This window comes from Phocoena sinus, chromosome 11 (assembly GCF_008692025.1).
Source record: "Phocoena sinus isolate mPhoSin1 chromosome 11, mPhoSin1.pri, whole genome shotgun sequence".
Lineage (NCBI taxonomy): Eukaryota > Metazoa > Chordata > Mammalia > Artiodactyla > Phocoenidae > Phocoena > Phocoena sinus.
In genome coordinates this window covers 17,707,213-17,733,504 of record NC_045773.1, presented here as the reverse complement: position 1 = coordinate 17,733,504, position 26,292 = coordinate 17,707,213, and the positions used below count along the sequence as shown (strand labels likewise).

The following is a 26,292-nucleotide window of genomic DNA, read 5'->3' as shown; positions in this document are numbered from 1 at the left end:
TCAGGCCCCCGCACGCCGGGCCACGGCGGGGAGAAAAAAAGTGAAAGGTTTGGGGTGGGGGAGGGGGGGCGGCAAAGCAACTTAAAAGTGTCTCAGGGAGCCTTTTTCAGGGCTTCTGAAGTCATCTTTCCACGCGCCCTCATTCTCAGGTGGTCGCCTTCCAAGCAACAGGCTTCAGAACGTGGTTCTCAAACTTGGGAGAGCATGATTTCAGCGTTCTGAGAATTAGGCTTTGATACCCAGGATCATTGGGGAACGGCTACGAGAGGGAGCTGGTGTTTTCTTAAAACGCAGATTTATGAACTTCACGTAAATAAACAGTCTGTGGGGTCGGGATCTGGGGTTTTTGTATTTTAGCCGGTCTCTGAGATGAATGTGGTCCTGGTGTTCCCCCGGACCACACTTTGAGAAGCGCTGCGTTAGGGCTGGTTTCTGGCGAAGTTGAGTGCCCCCTTTAGGAGGGCTCTCGTTACCTGTGAAGAGTGACATTTGAAATTGGAGAGTAAGAGGTGGATATTTCGTTGAGAGGCTTTTTTAAATTAAAAAAATTTTTTAAAAATTGCTGCTTAATATGAGGAAGGACTGAGAGGAAAGTTTGTTGTTAGAAGGCATTGGAAATGGTTGGTGGACTTTTAGAAATACTAATAACTTTTCTTTCTTCCCTTATCTAGATTTTGAGAAGAGGGGGAAAAAGGAAGTTTGTCCGGTCCTGGATCAGTTTCTTTGTCATGTAGCCAAGACTGGAGAAACAATGTGAGTTGAAAACATGTAATCGTTGTTATAGATCTGTGTATCCTTCAGAATTGCTCAGGAAAGGAACAGAAGTGTATTTCAGAAGCAGTGAATACTCCATCTGTCTAAACTGCACAAGCTCCAGTAATTTAAAGCATTTACTAAGTGTATATGCTTTATTTACTTCATATGTGCTCTGTAACGAATTTTAAAGCTTTGTTAACATTTTCTTTATGCTTTTGCGCATTTAGAATGTGTTAGTCTACAAGAGCCAGAGAAAAAGAAGAATGCATATTCCATTATGACTGTTTTTGGCCATAACAAACAGGCTTATATCCCAAATTTTGTGGCTTTGATTCTGTTTCAGATTCTTTTATTGGTGGTATTTTCTACTATTGTCCTGTATCCAACCTTTTGTTGTCATATTTATATATGTGGGTGCTTGAAGTGTCACTTATATTTATTCTCTTGAGGACTCTGGGTGATTATCTGACAAATTCCAGATGCTACAGTCTTGACTGTCCTGTAAACTTTCTAGGATAGCTAACTTGTTAACATACGCTCAGCATTCTATTAGGCTTGTTTGCAAGTGCTGTGAATCTGAAACTTATACTGTGAAGTTAGCACTGTTTTCAGAGGAACATTTCAGTTCATTGTTGTGTGTGTAGTTGTTTGGCAGGAGTTGTTTTCACACTCAGGCTAACTTTATTTGTAGAGAGCAGTGCAGATTTGGTGCCTTGTAGCCTTTGTGTAGGAGGCAGTGAACAGGAAGGGGAGAGGTTTTTTTGGGGGGTAGTTTTAAAAAGTGGGCTTTCTTTTGGCTCCTCTACTTCATGTCTAGTTTTAAAATTCTTTTTGAGGCCTAATAAAAGGGTGTAAGCTTCCGCAAATGATGTATACTTTCTTTGGCTTTATTAGCAAATGTTCATTTCTCACAAGATTTGCTTATGGTTGCAGCGTAGCCTTCTAATAACTGGCCTGATTTTAGAAAGGGGAAAAAAAAACCCTCTTTAATGGTCTTGCAGACGAGCTGAAACTCCCTGGTGCTTATTAAAATTACCAGTCACCTTAGGAATGTGACTGTGATGTGTTCAATCTTAAATTTCTATTTAGTGCTTTTAAAAAATGGAACCCTTCAGGAAAGAAAGGTAATTTTTGCCTCTGAATTATAGTCTCTTAGAACATCTTGATTTTAAAAACTTGATGCAGAATAATTTGTATTTGTATTGATTGCTAGTTGGTCCGAACTTATACCTCTCTACAGTATCAAGAGGAAAAGCATTTTACTTCATAGTTTTGATAAACAAGATTATTTGGAGTTAAATACTTAACGCCTCTTACCAGGTGTGTACAGACTGCCGTCCCTTTTTTTTTTTTTTTTTTTTTTTTTTTTTTTTTGTGCGGTACGCGGGCCTCTCACTGCTGTGGCCTCTCCCATCGCGGAGCACAGGCTCCGGACGCGCAGGCTCAGTGGCCATGGCTCACGGGCCCAGCCGCTCCGCGGCATGTGGGATCTTCCCGGACCGGATCACGAACCCACGTCCCCTGCATCGGCAGGCAGACTCTAAACCACTGCGCCACCAGGGAAGCCCCTGCCGTCCCGTTTTGATAAAAATACTTTGGCTGTAAATGTATAAACAGTTGAAAGTTTCTACAAGAAAGCTCTTTAATATCCTGTTTGACTGGATCACTAAGTGGCTAGGGAAATGCAACCTGATTTTTCTGGACAATTATTTCTCCTGAGAGAGGACTTAAAAAGGTCATCAGTTGTCCCATCCCTGTGCACGCCTCCAACCCCCCCAAATCTTTAGGTCTTTGTACATTTACTGAGAGTATTTTGTATTAAAGTGATTGGTGGTGTTAGATTCTTTATGGAGTTTGGAAAATATTTTTAAATTTATGATTCAAACAACTGGTGTTTTTACATTTAGCTTTATTTAGCCTTTGTTGGTTTTTTGTTTTTTTAAATCAATATGGGCATGCCGTAACTTTTTTTTTTTTTTTTTTTTTTTTTTTGCGGTACGTGGGCCTCTCACGGTTGTGGCCTCCCCTTGCGGAGCACAGGCTCCGGACGTGCAGGCTCAGCGGCCATTGGCTCACGGGCCCAGCTGCTCCGCGGCATGTGGGATCTTCCCGGACCGGGGCATGAACCCGTGTCCCCTGCATTGGCAGGCAGACTCTCAACCACTGTGCCACCAGGGAAGCCCATGCCTTAACTTTTGATACTGAAATTTGCAGTTTCTGTCATCATTTATGGCTAAACTGAGCTTTGTCTAAGACTGTAAATACGAGAATGAAAATCTAAAATGTAGCAGTTCAAATCTCTTTGATGTTTTAGGATGGATGAGTTTCTTAAGGTAAGAATTCCTGGATTTTTTCCCTCATTTCTGTTTTTAGAAAATAGCTTTACTTAATGCTTATTTTAAAAAACTTCAATTATTGAAAACAGTAAGCTTAGTTTACTAAAAATATATAGTTTGGTAAATTTTGACATCTACACTCATGAAACTAACACCACACTCCAGATGGAGAATATATCCATTACTGGCAGAAGTTTCCTCTGTTCCCTTTGTAATCTCCCCTCCCTGTGTGTGCTCTCCTCCTCTCAGGCAACTAAAGATCTGCTTTTTGTCACTGTAGATTAGTTAGCATGTTCTGGAATTTTATATAAATGGAATCATACAGTATATTCTTTGTCTGCCTTTTTTTACTCCGCGTAATTTGAGATTGATCCACGTTGTTCAGAAATCAACAATTCATTCCTTTTTATTTCTGAGTTGTATTCATTACATGGATATCCTACAGTTCTTGCTTCATTCACTGGTTGATGGGCATTTGAGTTATTTCCAGTTTTTTAAAAAAAAATTTATTTTATTTATTTATTTTTGGCTGCATTGGGTCTTCATTGCTGCGCACGGGCATTCTCTAGTTGCGGCAAGTGGGGGTGACTTCATTGAGGTGCACAGACTTCTCATCACAGCGGCTTCTCTTGCTGCGGGGCATGGGCTCTAGGCGCGGGCTTCAGTAGTTGTGGCTCGTGGGCTCTAGAGCGCAGGCTCAGTAGTTGTGGCACATGGGCTTAGTTGCTCCGCAGCATGTGGGATCTTCCTGGACCAGGGCTCCAACCTGTGTCCCCTGCATTGGCAGGTGGATTCTTAACCACTGTGCCACCCTGGAAGCCCCAGTTTTTTCTTTATTAAATAAAGCTACTGTGAACGTTTGTGTATGTGTCTTTGTATGCATTCTTTTTTTCTTGGGTAAAAATCCATCCAGGAGTGGAATGGTTGGATCATATGGTACATGTATGTTTAACTTTAGAAACTACTGAACTGTTTTCTTGAGTGATTGTGCCAATTTGCTTTTCCACCAGTATCATGGGAGTTGAGATCAGTTTCTCCATATCCTTTACAACACAGTACGGTCGATCTTTCTCACATTAGATATTCTAATAGGTGCCTATTGTATAGTGGTTTTAATTTGTATTTGCCTAATGACGTTGAGCATCTTTTCATCTATTTATTTGCTGTTTGTATATCTCCTTTAGTAAATTGATTCTTCGCATTTTTGCCAATGTGAAAATGGGGTTGTTTGATTTGTTATTGGGTTTTGAGAGTTCTTTATATGTTATGGATACAAATTCTTTATTAATGTGGTTTACAAATACTTGCTACCACTGTGTGGCTTGTCATTTTATTCTCTTAACAGTGTCTTTTAAAGTGAAATTTTAAATTTAATTCCATTTTGATTTTTCAAAATTTCCTCTTTTGAAGGATTCTTACTGCGTTGTGATCATTTGTTCTTGTGTGCTTTTTAGTTTAGTCTTTATTTCCTGAAGTAATTCTTTTCTGATTCTTTGCTGTATTCTGTTGCTTCATTTTCTGAGTTTCTCTAATTCTGACTTGTATCATTTTTCTCAGTATGTTTAGCTCATTTTGAAAATAGTATAAGGTTGTGATCTGTTTCTGAGCAAGTCTTTCTAGCTTCCCTTTGCTGTCTTGAGGGATGTTATTTTGCTCCTTATTCTCCTTTTTTCTTACAACAATTTCATATCAGATTTGACCTTGATATTTTTCTGTTCTGCATTTTTATGTGAAAATAGTTTTTCTGCACTTTGAGGAGGAGGCATGGTTCAGAGTAGCTGTCCTTAACTTCACAGAGTTTGCTCATTATTTTTGTGAAGCGTTAGACTATGGAATGTTCTTTCTGAAATTTCTAGGCTCTGTTCTATCAATACTTTTATTTGGACCTTGTCTTTCCTTCATCTCTGTTGTCTCTTTGTCTTTGGGGTCTCCTCTGGATGGGAGCTCTGGTGGGTCACTTTCAAGAGCTCATGAAGCAAGACTTTGTCCCTTTCAGCCCTTACTGGAGGTCCTTTCTCTTCACTTATTACTGTGAGTGGGCAAAACCTATCTCAGTTTCAGCTACTGTTCTCACATTGACCTGCCATGATTTCTTGTGAACACCTGTTGGCAATTTTGTGGTTCTCCTATTTGTAGGCCCTTCCGGTTCACTACGACTTCTGTTTTCTCTTGTACAGATTCTGATAATGGTACAGGTCATGTGACCATAAGTTTTTCCTCATTAACGTACATTTTGGGGTTTGTGAGATAACCTTGTCAGGGAATTTTGTTGTAAATGTTTTTGCTTATTGGTTTTGGGTTTGCTGTCTAGTTACGTTTGACATAAGGGGTTTTGGAGAGATGAAAAATTGTAGCACCTCTGCCATCCTCTCAGAATTACACTATTTAGGAGAACTTTTTCTTTTTTTTTTTTTTTTTTTAAATTTATTTTTGGCTGCATTGGGTCTTCATTGCTGCATGCAGGCTTTCTCTAGTTGTGGCGAGCAGGGCTACTCTTCGTTGTGGTGCGCAGGCTTCTCATTGCAGTGGCTTCTCTCGCTGCGGAGCACAGGCTCTAGGTGCGCGGGCTTCAGTAGTTGTGGCATGCGGGCTCAGTAGTTGTGGCGCACGGGCTTAGTTGCTCCGTGACATGTGGGATCTTCCCGGACCAGGGCTCGAACCCATGTCCTGTGCATTGGCAGGCAGACTGTTAACCACTGCGCCACCAGGGAAGTCCGTAAGAGAACTTTTTAAGTCAGTCTCTGTTAAGTTAGTTTCCTCATCTATAAAAGGGAATAGTAACAGTACCTCATATCATGAGTACATAATACACGGAAATACACTGCTTCATAAACAGTGTTAACATTATTTATTTACTCAATAGATAGTAGTTGTTATTGTGTTGATAATGCTTATATTGAGTCTATTTTTTTTCCCTCCCTGCAGTTTCAAACTCTTTGTGTTCAGCAATTTTGAAATACTACTAAGAAAATAAAAGTTACTTAAAAAGTAGTAGTAATCAACAACTGAGATCTGCAGTATTATAAATAAAATCTCCTTAAGTCCATGTGACTGTTCGATCCTTCTTCTGTGGCTTTCTTTAGGGAGGGAATTTTGTTTTGTCTAACATAGTATCAAACGCTTGAACATTATTTCTAAAATGTCAGTTTCACATACTACCTTTGGGATTTTTTGCCACATCCTTGTAGCATCTGTACAATTATTTACTTAATGTTCTTTTTGAGGTCAGCTTACTTTTCTTCAGATTTTTTTAAGATGGGAGAATACTACAGATAGAGATTAAGCCCTCATTTGACCCCTCCCCAGAAGTATAATCAACATGTTAATTTCTTCCTCTTAGTCTTGTGAGAAATAAGGAGGTCTGAAACCAGTGGTTTGTTGCATTAGTTATATTTTTCTATGTCATTTTAAAATCTGTAAATACTAAAATATTAATGTGAATTACCCATGTGCCACCTAAATTCCTATCATGCACCATTATCACAGTGGTACACAGAGGAAGCACAGTAGATTTTCAGTAGATATTAGTTAAATGGTTGCCCTTTTGTATCTAAATATTTTAGTAACTGCAGTGATTAAGATAGGAACATGAAGAAAATTGTAGTTGTTTTCATTTGTTTCATCACATCAAACCTGTAAATCTGATGTGTCATATATGCTGTACAAAATCTACTGCGTGATGCACTGGAAGCTAGATGTGTCAACTCTGTTTTCTGACTGGAATTAACTTCAAATTGTCAGTCTTTTTTGGTGTGCAGGTGAGTTCATATTTCCCATGTTCAGTCCAGTTTTTACTAGTAGTTGGCTGGTCCTCTAATTTCATGAGAATTAGCGTGTGGTAACGTCATTCTGGGAAGGAGCATGGCTTGATTCTGAAATTAGCTTGTCAGAATTAGCTGTGTGAATTAGGGCAAATAATTTGTGGGCTTGTTTCCTCACTTCAGAGATGGGGTTTACACCATGAGGTTGCCTCAGCTTGTGTGAGGACTTGAATAAATGAAAATATGTAGCTGTAGATACTAAAATTTGGGAGAGGGTAAAAGTTAGAATTGTCTGTGTGTTGGGCATAAATAGAGTGCATTTGGCCCATGAAACAAGTCTGAGGTACTTAATCTTGTGGAAAGAGCTCTGGTTAGAGAGTCACGAGAGCACAAGACAGACCTGGGTTTGAATTCCCAGCTCTACCACTTAGTTACTCTGTCACCAAGGCCAACTTCTCTGTGCCTTAATTTCCTTATCGTAAGATATGGGAAATAAAGCAAATCCATCTCAAGGGATGTTATGGGGGCTCACTGAGTTTATACTTTATGAGTGCGTAACGCTGTGACTAGTGCATAGTGACAACTCCCTCCTCCCCATAGCTACTGTTTTAGTCTCCTCCAGTAAGTCCCTTAAATTACTGTGGGCCACACTTCCCTCAGGTACTGAATGAGGAGCTTATAAAAGATGATTTCCAAGTTTCCTTCCATTTCAGAAGCCTGTGGGAGTCTGTGTTGTGGCAGTAGTTACCAGGGGTGGTATTGCAGGAACAGTGGTAAAGGGTGGGGCACAGGCACAGTGGTTGTCATTAAATGTCTGCTGATGGTGAAGATGTTATCTCTTGGGAGTATGTTACATAGGTTAGTGGTTTGGAGACAGTAAAAAAATTGAGAATCACTTGGATGAGAGAGACCAGTCAGTGTTACCACTAACTCATGAGAGCCACAGAGCGGTTCCCAGAGTGTCTGTCTTAGTGTTACCTACATGTGTGCCTTTTTATCTATATCCAGAGATCCTCTTTGTGCCTGCCAATAAATTGGAGTTCATAATGCTTATGGACTATTACTGGAAGCCTGTCACCAACTTCATGTGGCTTCAGAACATCTTATTAGTAAGAAGATGAGGAATTTATGGTCCAGATTTACAGTGGTTTCCCTCTGTTCTGTGGACTGTAGGTCTTTTACCTTTCTGATATGGGAGTTTATTATTGGGGGGCTGGGGGGGTGGGTGAGTGAGTGAGTGTGTGTGTATGTTTGTGTCTGTCTACCTAAATCAGTATCATAGCAAAAAAACTTAAATCACTTACTAAAACAGAGTATAGACAGTTGAAGGGGAGAACGTTGACTGTTATTTCATTTAATACATATGCCTGTGAAAGCATTGTACTTTAAAATACCTGATGAATGTGAGAAATGTGTTTTAGATCTTCATTTTTGCTAGGCCTTCATATGTGTTCAGTTGCTCATCTTTGTTCTCTCTGGTTTCACCCACAGCGATCCTTTTCGTGTATCAGGCTGCCTGGGTTTGGCACTCCTTGTAACCACCCTCCAAACTCCATTCCTACCAAAATAGATTGAATATTTTTGAGAACGTACACCATTGACTGTAAAGTGTATAAGAGCTAATTTAAGTCTCAATAAAAATGTAAAATAATAGTAATAGTGACCCATTGCTTTTAAAAAATGTGCCATATATGTGGTAGTTCAAGTAGAGCTTTTTTGTTACCACTTACCAGTTTGACTTTGTTGGCGGGGGCGCGAGGGGGATAGCTTTATTGTAGAGTGAAGACACACTTGGAGCTGTGTATGTCAAGGTATCTCTTGTCTCTCTGCTTATAATCTGCTTGACTCTAGGTTAGCAGGCTGTCCTGGTTAAAATTCAAGTTTCATTGTAACCTACTTGAATGACCATGATGGAACAAGTTAGTCACCTATGCCCTCTTTTCCTCTGTTCCCCAGCTGAAAATATGAATAACAACACTTAGGTTGCAGAGTTATTGTGAAATAGCAGGCATTCAACAAAGATGCCTTGTTTATATACTGTGATATAAAAAATAAAAATTCATAGTAAAAATAACACGTATTTAGTACCAGTGTTGATACTTAAAAGTTTTTGCAGCTTACTGAAATGAAATCCTAATAATGAAAACATACTGACGAGTAACAGTGATCTGTTTTCAGGTCCAAGAGTTCCCTAATCTCATCAAGTTTCTTTATACTTGTGACTGAGCTAGCTGTTCATTTTCCTTGCCAGAACTTTACTTCAGCTATTATCGTTTCCTTCTTTCCTGTAGCCAGGTCTGACTTAGATGTGCATACCTGTACTTTTACTATCTCCCTATGATTTGTCTGGGCTCCCTTCAGGGGGTGGAGCCTCTTGAGTATTTTGACTCTTTAAATCTTATTCTCCGAATGTTATTTTTTGTAGTATGTGGTGCTTGTGAGTACTCCTACCTAGTTAGAGTCTTTGATTGATTTTAAAGTGGTGAATCAGAAATCTTTAAGGGACTAGGATTTTCACATAAGAACTTCTGTTTTGGGTTATCAGGTTTTTTTCTTCTTAAAAGGCAAACTTTCAATGAACATTTCTTTTGTGCCAGAAACGATCACGTTTCATATGCCTACCCTAATTTAATCTTCACTACTACTCTTTGAAGTAGGTGTCTCTTTTTTAAAAATAAGGATACTGAGGCTTGGAGAACTTAAATAATTTTGATTGTGCAGCTGGTGAGTGACAGAATTGGGATTTAAACTCAGCCATTCTGACTTCAGATTCTCCCATAACCAGTACTTTATACTACTTGTCACTTGTTCATTTGTCCTCTCGCATCTTTCCTGTTTACTGTAGCTATCTTAGAATCCTTACGAAACTACTTAGAATTTGAAGCTATGCATTTGGTAGGAATCTGTTACCACTGTTATTTTTGTAAATTCTAAGACTTTCATGCTGCTTACCTAAGCCAGATCCCACATACCTGGCCACCCCTCCTTTCCTTGTGCTACGGTATAATGTGACCTTCTAGGCACTGGCACCACAGGTGGTTTCCTGGGGGAGGGATTGTGGCAAGTATGGGGAGGTGGGGTGTGGTGGTTTGTGGTTTAAGAAAAACTATGTTAGGGGATATTTACTGAAAGGGTCAGTAGGGTAGGTGACTTGATATACCCTAACATTTGTGATTTTGATCATTTTCTGGTGATCCCCAATGCTGAAACCTTTCAATAATTGTAATTTTGCAGTATACATATGAAGCATATAGGTGATGAACTAATGTATGTATTTTAGGTAGAATGTGTAAGCCTCTTTAATACATGCATCTTGGATTTGTTATTCTGTCACCCCCAAATCTTACCTTTGCAGTGTTGGGAGATATGTGATAATATTTACAGGTGATGAAACGAGAAACTACATATTATAGAAGGATTTGAAATTTGAGATACGTAAGAGGTCTTACAGGTGTATTTGTAATTTTTGCACTGTTGTGTACTGCTGGGAAGGCGGGTGAGGTAGCTTTTTTATTAACAACAAAATATTTCTATTCAGAATTGTTTGTGCTAAAGTGAATTTAATATTTCTGGAGATAGTTTTATTCTGGTCTTATTTTAGGGATATTATTCATGAGGACTCCAGGGTAACTTTTGAGATTGTGGGTATTTTTTTTCTCAAAGTGGTTCTTTAAGTGGAGACTAGTCTGCCTTTTCTAGGGCCTTTGCACATTAAGAGTATTTCTGCAAGGAGTAATCTGAAATGTGGATAGAACGTGGCCTGGTTTTCTTTTTTCCCCAGTGAAGACTGTTGGTAAACCCTGGGTTTTCCTGTTAATCTGTTGTAAGACAAGTTGTCTTTCTCTTGCTCCTGTATAGCTATTAATACCTCTCTAATCTTGTCCTAACTGTTCATACTAGAGGGTTCATGGGGATAATACCTTGTTACCTTGTCATCCACTTTTCTTGTAAATATTGTCTGTGGCATTTGATTTTGCTATCTTAGTTGCTCTAGCATATGGCAGAAGTGAATGCCACAGCTAGGTTTTGGCCACTTTAAAAAATTCCAAAATATTGATATTAGGTGAGTATATGGACAGGTGGTAAATATAAATGTAGAACTTCCAGTGTTTCTGAAAGTATCTTAAATATGGAGAATATCATATATATGCTTTTAAAATTCACATCTCCATATTGGTTAACAAGAAGTTTGGTGAGAATAACTGCATTTTGAGTTTAGTGGATCACATAAATTAAATAATTATTATTGTGCCCGTAATATGAAAAAACTCATGTACAAAGATTATGGAAATTAGTACTCCTTTAGATAAGCCTGTCTAGTTTTAAAAGTTTTTTATTACAAAGTGCCCACGGGAAAAAAGAAAAATCAAACTAGACTGTTGTTAACCTGTTTCATGTATATTCTTAATAGAATTTTTCTATGCATATATGTGTATATATGTTAATTCTTTTAAAAAATATTGTATCATACTTCTGCAATTTGTGTATGTCTTATTGAAGCACATCATTTTTGGGGTTGCATTTTGTCTGTATTGTAATTCATTTAAACTGTCCACTATGATGGTCTTAAAGATTGTTTACAGTTAAAACAATGCTTAAGTGAGCATAATTATGTTGGCACAGATGCGTGAATGGGATTTATGGGTTGGACTTTATGTGCATTATTATCTGGCCTTCAGAAATCTTTTTGTTTCAACATATGCCTATAGAAACAGTGTATCAAAGTTACCTGTCCAGCATCAGTACTGAACATTATTAGGCTTTTAAGTCTGAAAATCAGATAGATGAAAAATGGTATCTCATTTTAATTTGCTTTTTTAAATTTTATGTCAGCATCTTTCCATTTGTTTATTGCTATTTGTAGTTCTGTCTCCCTCCTTTATTAAGCTATGATTTGTTCCTTAATTTTTTTTGCTAGATTTTTATTGATAAAATAATAGAGTACCTTGATAAAGTTAACTTCTAAATAAGTTATACTTTTGTTGTGTTAGGAATAATTTGAGTTTAAGACAGTCTCAAGGACTTCACTGGTGGCACAGTGGTTAAGAATTCACCTGCCAGTGCAGGGAACACAGGTTCGATCCCTGGTCCGGGAAGATCCCACATGCTGCGGAGCAAGTAAGCCTGCAAGCCGAAACTACTGAGCCCGCGTGCCTAGAGCCCGTGCTCCGCAACAAGAGAAGCCACCACAATGAGAAGCCCGTGCACAGCAACAAAGACCCAACGCAGCCAAAAATAAAATAAAATTTTAAAAAAATTCTCATTCTAAAAAGAAAACGACAGTCTCAAGCAGCAAGTTGTTTAAAAAGGATGGTCTAGACATTGTAGCAAAGGATAGTCTTTGTTATCATGGGTGGGTTGAATTGTTATTTCTGGCATGTATCTGTCTTTTTATTCACATTCCAAAGACAGGTAGGCATATTTATCAGTAAAAGAAACTTCAGATACAAAGTATGAGCAATGTCTTTCATTTTTATGACTGTATTTGAAATTTTGTCCTGGTAAATCCACCCCCCCCCCCCCCCCCCCCCCCCGCGCACCCTCCCCACATGTGGTCCTGGTCTAGTTATTTGTAAATAGGCCAAAACAACCAGTTAGTTTGAGAGAAAAAAAACAAAACTACATTCTGTCCTTAGGTTGGCTGAATACTGAGAACACGCTGAGATCTCAAAAGTGTCATAAAGTCCTAGTCAAGCAGAAGGAATGAAAATACTACCCCAAAAAAGGGACGTATCTTAAGATTGTTTCCTACTATCTTAAAATTAGTTTTGAATAAATACATACTTTTATTTAAATGTACGTAAAATACTAATGGTGTCTAAGTAAAAGTAATTGAAGATGTGTGAGATTTTTGAGATGTGGGATTTTTCTTCAAATTTGCATTTAATTCTGTAATATTTATTTCACTTTCTGTTTCAATAATTCTTAACAGTGGTTCTCAACCAGGGGTGACAACATCTGGAGACGTTTTTGGTTGTTACAAGTGGGGGACGCAGCTGGCATACAGTGTGAAGCCAAGAATGCTGCATTGCACAGGGTAACACCCAGCAACAAAGCGTTATCAGACCCAGAATCTCAGTGCTGAGGTTGAAAGATTCTGCTTCATAGGAAAAAGCATACGTTAAGCTTTAAAAAGTGTCTAATAGTTTTGTTCTGTGACCTGTGAAATAAAAATAGTGATGGATATTATAAGACCATCAAGGTCTTTAACCAAGGCTTCTAGTTTTATTGATACCTTTCAGGCTTCTATTTGACAAACTTAGAAAAGTCTGATTTTAGGAAATAAATACTACTTATTGAAGATTTAATAGTTTAATTAAAGTGTTGTCTTTCCTGACTTTTAGTTAAGATGAAAGTTCTAAATGTTTTGCCTTTTATCTAATCAGATATTGTCTAGAACTCTTTCTCCTTGCTGGTCATACTGACAACGCTTTTGACGTTAGATATGTGGCAATTCCGTGATACCACCTGAGTCTCCGACAATTCAGTAGTGCCATTTTCTACTTGGAGTTAGCATCAGATCTCACATGTTAAGGGCTTAATCCCACACTACTGCCACCTACCTACCCCCTTCAGACACCAGTCAGAAGTCCAGGCTGTTATACCTGTGTTTCTGACCAGCAGGGTAAAAATTAGAGGTTTCTATGACCCCTTCCTCAGGTTCTGTCAATTTGCTAGAGTGGCTCGCAAAGCTCAGGAAGTTTACTATCTAGATTATTCGTTTATTAATATTGCACAGGATGTTAAAGGTTATGAAGGAGTAGCCAGATGAAGAGATACATAGGGGGAGGTCCACAAGGGTCCTGAGCACAGATGCCTGTGGAGTTTGGGTGCACCACCTTCCCGGCAGGTGGATACATTCTTGCTCACCAACCCAGAACCTCTCTGATCCCCATAGTTGATAGATGTCTATGGAGGCTTCATCAGGTGGGCATAATCGATGATTAATTCCACTTTTAGCCCCTCTCCAAAGAATGACAGTGGGAAGTGCGGTTGAAAGTTCCAAGCTTCTAATCATGACTCCATCTTTCTGGTGACCAGCCCCCATCTAGGAGCCTACCAAGAGTCAGAGTTGCCTCGTTAGAATAAAAGACATTTCTATCACCCAGGAAATTCCAAGGGATTTAGTAGCTCTGTGTCAGGAACTGGGGCCAGAGACTAAATATTACAACAGAAGATTCTCTTAGCACCTTTATTTTCAAGGGTTTTAGGAGCTCTGTTAGGATCTGGGAACAGACAGCAATATGCATAGTTCCTTTTTTTTTTTTTTAACATCTTTATTGGAGTATAATTGCTTTACAATGGTGTGTTAGTTTCTGCTTTATAACAAAGTGAATCAGTTATACATATGTTCCCATATCTCTTCCCTCTTGCGTCTCCCTCCCTCCCACCCTCCCTATCCCACCCCTCTAGGTGGTCACAAAGCACAGAGCTGATCTCCCTGTGCTATGCGGCTGCTTCCCACTAGCTATCTCTTTTACGTTTGGTAGTGTATATATGTCCACGCCACTCTCTCTCTTTGTCACAGCTTACCCTTCCCCCTCCCCATATCCTCAAGTCCATTCTCTAGTAGGTCTGTGTCTTTATTCCCATCTTGCCCCTAGGTTCTTCATGACCTTTTTTTTCTCTTAGATTCCATATATATGTGTTAGCATACGGTATTTGTTTTTCTCTTTCTGACTGACTTCACTCTGTATGACAGACTCTAGGTCCATCCACCTCACTACAAATAACTCAATAACGTTTCTTTTTATGGCTGAGTAATATTCCATTGTATATATGTGCCACATCTTCTTTATCCATTCGTCTGTCGATGGATACTTAGGTTGCTTCCATGTCCTGGCTACTGTAAATAGAGCTGCAGTGAACATTTTGGTACATGACTCTTTTTGAATTATGGTTTTGTCAGGGTATATGCCCAGTAGTGGGATTGCTGGGTCACATGGTAGTTCTATTCTTAGTTTTTTTAAGGACCCTCCATACTGTTCTCCATAGTGGCTGTATCAATTTACATTCCCACCAGCAGTGCAAGTGTTCCCTTTTCTCCACACTCTCTCCAGCATTTATTGTTTCTAGATTTTTTGATGATGGCCATTCTGACCGTTGTGAGATGATACCTCACTGTAGTTTTGATTTGCACATAGTTCTTATTACTGCACAAATATATCCATTAGCTAGCTTCATTGGACCATTCTTTTATGCGTAGGGGAGAAAGAGAACCTTGAATTTCTCACTTCATTGGTGGATTGCTAGCTTTGTGTCTTAATTAACTGCTCTGCATATACCTAATCTGTAATTACCCATGAACTCTGCTGACTGATAGCCTGGCAGCTATGTGTATCTCACAAAGTCACAGACTACTACACAACTGGCCAGTACACCAATGGGACATTAGTGGCAGCAGTGTTGACCACTTCTCCCACCTCCAAAGGAGTTAGCTGCCATAGCCACCCCCTTCATACTGTCTTTGAAAGGGAAGGGTTAGATTGAGCCTGGAACAGGTGAGAAAGATTTCTGTCATTTTTCAGATTTAACTGTGTTAAAGTGAGGACTTTGTTCATTACTCATGCATTTCAAAAACAGTCTGACAAGGTGAGAGAAATTAGAAGTACAAAGTAGAGAGGTCTACCAAACCTGCATATTTTAATGTAATTATTATTTTTTTTAATTTATTTTATTTATTTATTTTGGCTGGATTGGGTCTTCATTGCTGCACACGGGCCCTCTCTAGTTGCGGGGAGCGGGGGCCACTCTTAGCTGTGTTGCAGGGGCCTCTCATTGCGGTGGCCTCTCTCGCTGTGGAGCACGGGCTCTAGGCACATGGGCTCAGTAGTTGTGGCACACGGGCTTAGGTGCTCCACGGCATGTGGGATCTTCCCAGAAGAGGGCTCGAACCCGTGTCCCCTGCATCGGCAGGCAGATTCTTAGCCACTGCGCCACCGGGGAAGTCCCTAATGTAATTATTAATAATACTTCATTAAATATGATACACATGGTAAACTGGGCAGAACACCAGGTGTAGACTAGGACTGTTCTAACTAGGATGTATTGTCTCTGTTTCCTTTGAATTCTCCCTTGTATAGCATTACTAGTTTGTATCATTCATTCTTATACTTTTATCCTATTAGTTAGGCAAATACTGTTTTATTCTTTATACTGATTTCTTGATCTGGGCTTTTTTTACCTCTGCAATTTGTCTCTTGCCACTGTATGTAACTTTGCCAAGTGACTTGCAGTTCACTGAGTATGCAGTGCTCTGTTTTGCTAGTATTAAATTCTAATAGCATCTGTTTTTTAAAAAAAATTATTTATTTATTTTTGGCTGCATTGGGTCCTTGTTGCTGCACGCGGGCCCTTTCTAGCTGAGGCGAGCGGGGGCCACCCCTTGCTGCGGTGCGCGGACCTCTCACCGCAGTGGCCTGTCCCTGTTGTGGAGCAGGGGCTCTAGGCTCCTGGGCTTCAGTAGTTGTGGCGAAAGGGCTCAGCTGCTCCCCGGCACGTGGGATCCTCCCGGACCAGGGCCCGAACCCGTGTCCCCTGCATTAGCAGGCGGACTCCCAACTGCTGCGCCACCAGGGAAGTCCCTCTAATAGCATCTTTCTGTTTGTTGCCTCTGACATTCTTCCTCATGGGATAACTTCAACTTGTCTTTTAAGACTGTTCAGACAGCTCCATTCAAATACATACAGATCTCCTGAGAAGCTCTCTTGGATTTCCTTTTCTCCATAGAAACTACCATATTTGTGACATGCATTGATCATATCTTCTGTTAGTCTGTTTCCACTTGTGGTTCTGTAGGCTTTGAGCGCGCTGAAATTGCCTCGCTCAAAGCGTATTGCAAAGTTAGGAGCTGGATTAAATATCTAAATGGGAGAAAAATAAGAATCTTGTCTTCATCTATTAAAGAAATATTCTTTTCTTTAGAAAAAAATAGAAAATATTATTGGTATCAGAATTTTGAGCTTTGTGTATATGTGAAAATTCTGAGTTTGCTTGCTTTCTCTCTTCCCTTTTTTTCCTGTGTCCAGATTCTATTTATCCTTTGTCAGTTTTGCTTGTTTTTACGCCTCCCTAGATTTTAAAACAAGATAGTAATCTTGCCTTTCCAAAGTCTGCATTTTACCATTTCCTACTCTGTATGGGTACCTTTTTTTTAATGGTTTCATCAATTGGCTTTTTTTTTTTTTAAAGTAAATTAATTAATTTATTTTTGGCCACGTTGGGTCTTCGTTGCTGCGCGTGGGCTTTAGTTGCGGCAAGTGGGGGCTACTCTTCGTTGCGGTGTGTGGGCTTCTCATTGTGGTGGCTTCTCTTGTTGCGGAGCACGGGCTCTAGGCACGTGGGCTTCAGTAGTTGCAGCATGCGGGCTCCATAGTTGTGGGTTGCTAGCTCTAGAGCGCAGACTCAGTAGTTGTGGCGCATGGGATTAGTTGCTCTGTGCATGTGGGATCTGCCCGGACCAGGGATTGAACTCGTGTCCCCTGCATTGGCAGGCGGATTCTTTTTTTTTTTTTTTGCGGTACGCGGGCCTCTCACTGCTGTGGCCCCTCCCGCTGCGGAGCACAGGCTCCGGATGTGCAGGCTCAGCGGCCATGGCTCACGGGCCCAGCTGCTCCGCGGCATGTGGGATCTTCCTGGCATGGGGCACGAACCCGTGTCCCCTGCATCGGCAGACGGACTCTCAACCACTGCGCCACCAGGGAAGCCCCCGCAGGCGGATTCTTAACTGCTGTGCCACCAGGGAAGTCCCTGTATGGGTACTTTAATATAAGTATTATTTCTTCTACCAAGCTAGGCCCTTAGAGGCCATAATTTGTTTTTTGATCATTATATGCTTCTGTATCATATGTCACTGTTCCTTCAAAGTAGTAGACTTGCTGTCTTAGCTTGGGCTACTGTAGGAAAATACCGTAGACTGGGTGGCTCAAACAACAGAAATTATCTTCTTACAGTTATGGAGGCTGGAAGTCTGAGCTCACAGTGCTGGTGGCATGGTTGGATTCTGGTGAGAACTCTTCGTGGCTTGCCCAAGGTCACCTTCTTTTTGTGGCCACGCATGGAGGGGATGGGGCCTGGGGGACTGCTCTCCTGCCTGCCCTCCAAACCCCCCATTTTTTCTACTAAAAGTAGTAGTCCCATTAGGAGGGTGTTACTCTCAGGACCTCACTCATACCTATTTGTCTCCCAAAGGCCTTATCCTCAAATGCTATCACACTGGGTTAGGGCCTTCAACATAAGAAATTTGGGTGGATACAAACACAGTCCGTAACATTCGTCAGTGATTTGTATGTCTTTTTATTTTTACTGATTACATTCAGATACGGATTGTTTTATGCAGATGTATTCTTAAAAGTTTTGATGTTAATTTAGTTTTATGAAGTAAACATTTTAGGTGTACACTGTTAAAAAGAAAGTGGAAGGAAAAGGGGCTGGGATTTATTGAATGCATAGTGTGTGATAGTAAATGCATATTATGTGACATTTTATGTAAAAAATGCTGGTGTGAAGTTTTCTGGCCTTATTATATACTGTTCTTCAAGTTAGTTTTTGTGTAATTTCTGTCTATCAAGTTTGCTTAAATTCCTTCAAATCTTTTTTGAGATGTCAACAAATGATTATTGAGCATATATTCTATACTGGGTACGGTGCTAGGTACCTTGGGATGCACTGGTGAGCACACAAACCACAGTCCGTTATAGTGTTTATTATTTTAAAAGTGTTGTATTTCATTTAATATTTTGCTCACTGCTTTTATCAGTATTTGCCAGTATCAACTATGTGTTCAGTTTATCTTTAAAATTAGGACTGGGGAAACTTAAATGTGTAGTTCCTTAAGAGTAATTTTTTTCAGTTGCTCCTTAAGTCAGCATATGCTGTAAGAGTAATCTGATATCAGTAATTATCATTTTTGATACACATTTCTATTTTTAAGTTTTGGGTGGGGAGGTGAAAGCTTTAGTGTCAAGTAATACTAGCTTAATAATGTGTGAAGTGCAGTAGAGCTTGGGTAGATTAGATGGGAATAAAATTGAAATTGCTTTAAGATTTTGCTTTTTGAATTTTTTTATGCTATGTATATAAATTCCAGATATACCTCAAAATTTTGACATAATTACAAATTTTATTAACAGTTTAATCCTAGAATCTCTTTGCTACCCAGAAAGACGGTTTAAAATTAATTTTTTGTAAATATTCCTCATCAGCGTGTGTTTTTTCCACATTTTTATATCTTTGAAACTGAGTGTCTTTCAGACGTCAATAGTGTCCTAGTTTTCTTAAAATAATGGAGAGTCTTACAGTTTCTCCTGATTTAGATTTGATTAATACAGTGTTGTTAGTTCTTTGAAGGTTTAGGAAAAGTGCATATTTAAGTGTTTTGGATGGGTAGTACAGACAGTTTGGAAGAATTATTTTAAAAGAAAGGCTTCTGAGTTTACAGTGTAAGTAGACTGATTTAAGTGTTGGTATGTTTCAAGTAAGAAAAGGTTTTAAACATTTTTAAAGTATATTCCTTTTATATTTAGTTGGTAGTCTTTAAAAGTTGTTGGTATGAGGATTTGTGGATAAAATCATATTCTTGTTTGTGATTGTTTGAAGGTGTTGCTTTTTGAAACATTTGTAGTTGAACTGTACAAAAACTTCAAGTTATAGAATCGCGTTAATGGAATCAAGTTTTCTAAATGTGGTAATTTTTTAAATTATTGAATTTGGTATTGGTGTGAGGCATAGTGTTGAGATTATTGAATTTGGTATTGGTGTGAGGCATAGTGTTGAGAAATGTGGTCAAGTATTTAAAATGTTTTTTTTTTTTTTTAATTATAAGATCAGGATAGGGTACCTTGTTTAAAACAATTTGAACAGTGCAGTATTTCATAAAAGAAGTGAAAGTCACTCCCATTTCTGTGCCCCCAAATATGCTTAATATTTATATACTTCAGTAAAACAGTAAAATAAAAAAGGAGAATTTAATAGTAGCTTTAAAAAAAGTCATCAGGAAAAACTATAGCATACTTGAGCAAACCTTTGTGTTCTGAGGAATTAAAATCAGATTTTTCAGGCATATGAGAAAAAAAAATGCCAGTAGCCCTTTACAAATGTAATTGGATCAACTTTGCTTTTTAGTTTCCAGTTTAAATGGTTTTATTAGAAAGTTTCTTTTTTTTTTTTTTTTTTTTTTGCTGTGCGCGGGCCTCTCACTGTTGTGGCCTCTCCCATTGCGGAGCGCAGGCTCAGCGGCCACGGCTCACGGGCCCAGCCGCTCCGCGGCATGTGGGATCTTCCCGGCATGGGGCACGAACCCGTGTCCCCTGCATCGGCAGGCGGACCCTCAACCACTGCGCCACCAGGGAAGCCCGAAGAGGTAGTTGCACTTTTAAATAAGGTGGTCAGAGTAAGCCTCATTTTGAAGGTGACAGTTGAGCGAGACAAGAAGTTGGGCATGCATATATTTAGTAGAAGAGCGTTCCAGGCAGAGGACTTCCAGTGTAAAGGCCCTTAAGGAGGAGTGTGTCTCACCTTTTTGCAGACTAACAAAGGTGGCCGCTGTGGCTGGAGTATACTGACCAAGGAGAGGAAATCAGAGAGGTTAAAGGAGATTGGGGTCAAATCATGTAGGCAATGTGGACCATGGTAAGGACTTTTTAGACTTTACTCTGAGTGAAATCAGCAGCCAGTGTGGGGTTTTGAGTTGAGAAGTGACATTGTCAGACTTAAGTGTTAAGAGAGTTGTATGAACGGCCGTGCTGATAATAGACTTTAGGTAAAGTAAACTAGAAGCAGCAGTTATTGAAGATAATAATGTTTTTGAAGAGATGGATTAAGTGGTAGGAGGTGGTGAGAATTAGTCAACATTTTTAATACATTTTGACGGTGCCGCTGGCAGGATTTCCTGAAGATAGGGTGTGGTGTGTGAGAGAGAAAATGGAGTCAGGAATGACTCCGGTTTGCCATAGCAGCTAGAAGAATGGAATTTCTTCACACCTGAAATGGGAAAAGGTGTGTGAGGAGCAATTTGTGGGAAAGACCAGCAGTTCACTGTTGGACATGCTGAATGCTATTTTGATGTGGAGCAGGTGGTTGAATGGGTGAATGTGGAGATCAGGAGATTTCATGGGCAAATAGTATTTAAAACCTCCAGACTTGACAGTATCACCAGGTGTAGACAGAGAATTGATTGGTTGAGCTTTGGATTACTCCAGCATGGAGCATTTTGTGAAACCAGAAAAGGACAATGAGTAGGAAAGATCAGCAAGTTAAAAGACAGTATCAGGAAGTAATTAAGGAAAAAGGATCAACTGTCTGAAGTACTCTTTATATGCTGTGAAGATGAGGTGTGAGAAATGATCATTGGATTTAGCAATATGGAGGTAATTGATGACCTTGATAAGAGCAGATTAATTTTAGTGGTAGGAGTGAAAGCTTGTTTGGAGTGGGTTTGAGGGATAATGGGAGGGAGACAACTATTTCAAGGAGTTTTCCTTCAAAGGAGAGCAAATAAATGATGGGGGAGCTAGGAGGGTAAGTGGAGGGAAGAACAAAATTTTCAGATGGGAGAAGTATAGATGTATTTGTAAGGTAGTGGAAATGATCCATTAGAGATTTAAAAAGTTGATATGGTTGATAGAAGCAAGGGGAGAATTACACAAGTGATGCTCTTGAGTAGGTGTGCAAATGGAGAATCTGGCATGTAAGTAGATGAGAACATGGGTAGTTTATAACAGGTGGGAATTCGGGGTGTGCATGAGCCTACTAGTAGGTGGATAAATGTGGTGGGACTCTGGAAATTCAAGGTCATTAATTGTGAGAGTGAGGGAAAACTCAGTGGGGGTTTGAGGAGAGAGAAGATATGAAATAGTTACCTAGAACAGTCTGGAAGTGGATAAACTGGGGAAATAAAATATTAATCTGGTAGTGTACTTGAAACAGGCCAGCATGGTGATGCATTTTTCTTTAATTTTGTGTTTGTGCCCATGTGTGCTGCTGTATAGGCACAGATTTGGTGGGGATTGCATTTTAACCTACTAGTAAAGTTGCCTTTGTGAGTACAGTGAAGCCGGAGAGGGCAGCTGTATGCAAGGGGATGACTAATGGTTAATGATTAATTATAATTTAATCTTGATAATGAAGGTGGCGAGGGACAGTAAAAAGGTGGTAGGATCAATGGATCGGAGGTACTGGTAGAGTCAAAGAACTTTTGCAGTAAGTGCAATATATTTAAATATCTTCTAGTTTAGAACTATTAAAAATATGACTAGCTAAGGTTTGACAAAGCTGGGTGAAGTGTAGGTTTTTTTTCCTGTTCTAAATTCTTACATTAGCTAAAGTATTATGTTTACTTTTTAAAAGGAAATAATTTTGTGAATGGGTGAAGAAGGAATATTGGGTAAATTTTCTCCTTTCTCTAATAGAAGGGGATAATTAAAGAGGCTCTAGAAGTGCTCTTAGGCTGGAGAGATTGCCTCAATTTGTTATATATCTGTTATGTGAGAGTATATAAGATAAGCCCAACCATCTTATGCCCTAAAAGAGGTCTTTCTCACTGTCCCAATCCATTTTTATGCCTGGAAAGCTGTCTGGAAAACTCTGCATATTTCTGCAGTATTACTCAGATGTTCTCCATATCCTGAGTTTCTTGAGGACAAACAGCCATTGATGGAGTACTTACTAGGTGTCAGCCACTTTGCTAAGCAGTCTGCTTACACTAATGCAATCCTCACAGCAGTTCTGTGAAGTAGATACTGTTACCTCCATTTTAGAGAAGGGAAACAAAGGGAGTCTGGAGTTATCTCTCTTAGGTCATACAAATGAAAAAGTGGCTGAACTAAAATTTGAACCCAACCAAGCTTTCAGACTCTAGCACCAATGCTTTTTAATTTTTTTTTTTTTACTATGTGATTTTTACTTTCATCGAAGTTTTACATGCACAGGATTTAGTGAGTTTATTAATATGACAAAGGGAACAGAAAAAAGTCTTCTGTATGCTTTCCTTTTTTTCCCCTATTCCCTAGAGATAACCACTTTAAAATCATTGTTTTCTTGGGGGAATGGGTGTTAATCTGCCTATTTCTAAGTTACAGTCTTAGAAAATCCCTTTTTTCTTTAAATTTTTAGAATTAATTATTGATTTCATAATAATCGCAGTGAGGATTTAGTTTTTTCTACCTCCTCTCCTTCACTCCATACATACATCCTTCTCACTTCCATTGCCCAATGTCTTCAGTATAATTATATTGAAACTTTGGTCAGTTCAGCATGTGTTACACACATTGTCTTAGTGAATGCTATGTTTTCCATTTAATTTTCTATATACTTATGGCTAATTCCACCCCAAACTTTAGTTTAGATCTCATTGCAAAATATGACATATTAGGTCTTCTACCAATTTTATATTTTTTAAAAATCTCTTGTGGAGCCTTCTTAACTGCTCCATTCTGGAGTGGTTGCTCTTAGACCTGCCCTATTCCTCCGCTCTTGGAATCTGCCTTTATCATTATTCTGAAATTCACTTTCTCGTCTTGGGTCTTTAGTTTCCTTGGTAGCATGTCACATTCTCTTTCTTGGTTTACTTCATTGTTTTGGTGGACTGAGAGAAAGCATGATAGGAAATACATCTTCTTTTGTACTTTCAACGAAAATGTTTTTTTTTTTCCTACCCATTTACTTAAATGGATAGTTGGAGTACAAAATTCTAGGTTGAAAAGAGTTTTTTTTGAATTTTAAAGGCATTTTCCTGTTGCTTTCTTCCTGCACTGTTGTTAAGTCTGAAGCCCTGTATGTGACCTGTTTTGTATCGCTGGAGTTTTGCAGGGTCTTTTTTTTTGTTTCCAGAATTATGCAATTTTACTATGATGTCTGACCCCTAATCTATTTGTCAGCCTTTATGAGGCTCTCTCAGTTTGAAAAGTAGTATCTTTTAAATATGGCAATTTAAATTTATATTCTGTTTTACTGCGGTGAAACATACATAATATAAAATTTACCGGGCTTCCCTGGTGGCGCAGTGGTTGAGAGTCGCCTGCCGATGCGGGGGACCCGGGTTCGTGCCCCGGTCCGGGAAGATCCCACATGCCGCAGAGCGGCTGGGCCCGTGAGCCATTGCTGCTGAGCCTGCACATCCGGGGCCTGTGCTCCACAACTGGAGAGGCCGCAACAGTGAGAGGCCCACGTACCGCAAAAAAAAAAAAAAAAAATTACCATTTTAATCATTTTCCACTAGCTTTATTGAGATATAATTGACATATAGTCATTTTTAAGTGTACAGTTCAGCATTAGTGATGTTGAGCACTTTTTCCTGTACCTGTTGGCCATTTGAATGTCTTGTTTGCAGAAATCTCTATTCATATCCTCTGCCCATTTAAAAATAAGGTTTTTGGGGTTTTTTTTTGCTATTGAGTTGTATGAATTCCTTGTATATCTTGGATGTTAACCTTATCAGCTATCTGCTTTGCAAATATTTTCTGCCATTTCATAGGTTGCCTTTTAATTTTATTGATGGTTTCCTCCACTGTGCAGAAGCTTTTTAGTTTGATGTGGTCCCATTTCTTTATTTTTGCATTTTTCGCCTTTGCTTTTAGAATCAGGTCCAAAAAATCATGTTTAAGAGTTTTACGGTTTTGGGTCTTACGATCAAGTCTTTAATCCATTTTGAGTTGATTTTTGTGTAGGTGTAAGATAGTGATCCAGTTTCATTCTTCTGCATGTGGCTATTCAGTTTTCCCAGCACCACTAGTTGAAGAGACTATCCTTTCCCTGTTGTATAGTCTTTGTTCCCTTTCCAAAAATTAATTGACTGTATTTATACATGCATGGGTTTATTTTTGGACCCTCTATTCTGTTCCACTGATCTGTTTGTTTTTACGCCACTACCATACTGTTTTGATTACTATAGCTTTGTTATATAGTTGAAATCGGATTGTGTGAGGCCTCCATCTTTATTCTTGTTTCTCAAGATTACTTTGGCTATCCAGAGTCTTTTGTGGTTCCATACAAATTTAGGATTTTTTTTTTTCCTGTTTCTCTGAAAGATGCCATTGGCATTTTGGTAGGGATTGCATTGAATCTGTAGGTTGCTTTAGGTAGTATTTGGCCATTTTAACAATATTATTCCATTCCATGAGCATGGAATATCTTTGCATTTGAAATTGTCTTCACTTTCTTTCATCAGTGTCTTAAAATCTTCAGTGTACTGATCTTTCACCTCCTTGCTTAAATTCATTCCTAAGTATATCATTGTTTTTGATGCTGTTGTAAATGGGATATTTTTCTTAAGTTCTGTTTCCAATAGTGAATTATTAGTGTGTAGAAACAGTTGAGTTTTCTATCTTCAGTTTGTATTCTGCAACTTTACTGAATTCATTTAACAGTCTTTTGGTTGTGTCTTTGGACTTTTCTATACATAATATAATGTTACCTGCAAATAGAGATAGTTTTACTCTTTCTTTTGGACTTGGTTGCCTTTTATTTCTTTTTCTTGCCTAATTGCTGTGGCTAGGACTACCAGTACTATGTTGAGTAAAACTGGTGAGAGTGCACATTCTTGTCTTGTTCTTGATCTTAGAGGAGAAGCTTTCAGCTATTTACCACTGAGCATGATGTTAGCTTTGGGCTTGTCAGTTACTTGTTTTAAAAACATTTCCCTGAAAAAAAAATTTCCAGTTAATCTTCTTAGTTTCATCTTACGTAGATGGAGATTCTCAGGAAGGGTTATCCATTTCAGTGTTGTTGTGTTCATTTTTCACATGTTCAGACAGTTCTTGGACTAGAGTACAAATTGTTTTCTCAGTAGATACTATGCTTTTAGTGGTTATTATTTTTTCTTTGTTTTGAGAGTATGTAGATAGAGAAAAATGCTTTCTAAATAATTATATTTTATTAGTAATTGTAAGGTAGCAGAACTCTGGGTCATACTTCAAAACACTAATAAAAATAATCTGTAAATGGAATAGCACAAAATAGACACATACCACACTATAAAAAGCCAATATTGCAAACACTATAAAGACACTTTGAGCTTCACCTTCAGACTCTAAAAGGATTCTCCAGGATGAAACCTGTGTACTAAAGTGTACAGTAATCTGCTACCACTGCTGTGTTAACTCATTTTATATTTCGTTAACAAATTATAAAACCATTTATGTATGTTCATTCAATCTCCTTTAAAAACTTGAGTATTTAAAACTTCCCTTGCTTTGCACTGCATGAATTGATATCTGGGTCCAGGTGGAAGGACTTTTTGCTGTTGTTTGTTGTGTTTTTTCCTTCACCTTTCTCAATGAACAGAAGACTACACCCTAGGAAAAATAAATTCTAGATCACATCTCCACAGCGCATTTTCCTGTACGACTAGAAGTGATTCATGAGATAGATTTTAATACTAATGAGCATTTTTTGAATGACTCATGTACATTTTAGAATTTCTCCTCTGCCTCTTAAGATATATA

At 38.9% G+C, this 26,292-nt stretch overlaps 1 protein-coding gene across 4 annotated transcripts in view; it reads left to right on the top strand.

Moving 5' to 3' along the window:
• Window positions 1-26,292, top strand: part of PPP4R2 (protein phosphatase 4 regulatory subunit 2) — a 53,476-nt gene that overhangs the window by 597 nt on the left and 26,587 nt on the right. For all 4 annotated transcript variants that reach the window (XM_032648660.1, XM_032648662.1, XM_032648661.1 and 1 more), the window contains exon 2: window positions 672-753. In XM_032648660.1, coding sequence (XP_032504551.1) covers window positions 672-753 — 82 coding nt within the window. The remainder of the gene's footprint in view (window positions 1-671; window positions 754-26,292) is intronic.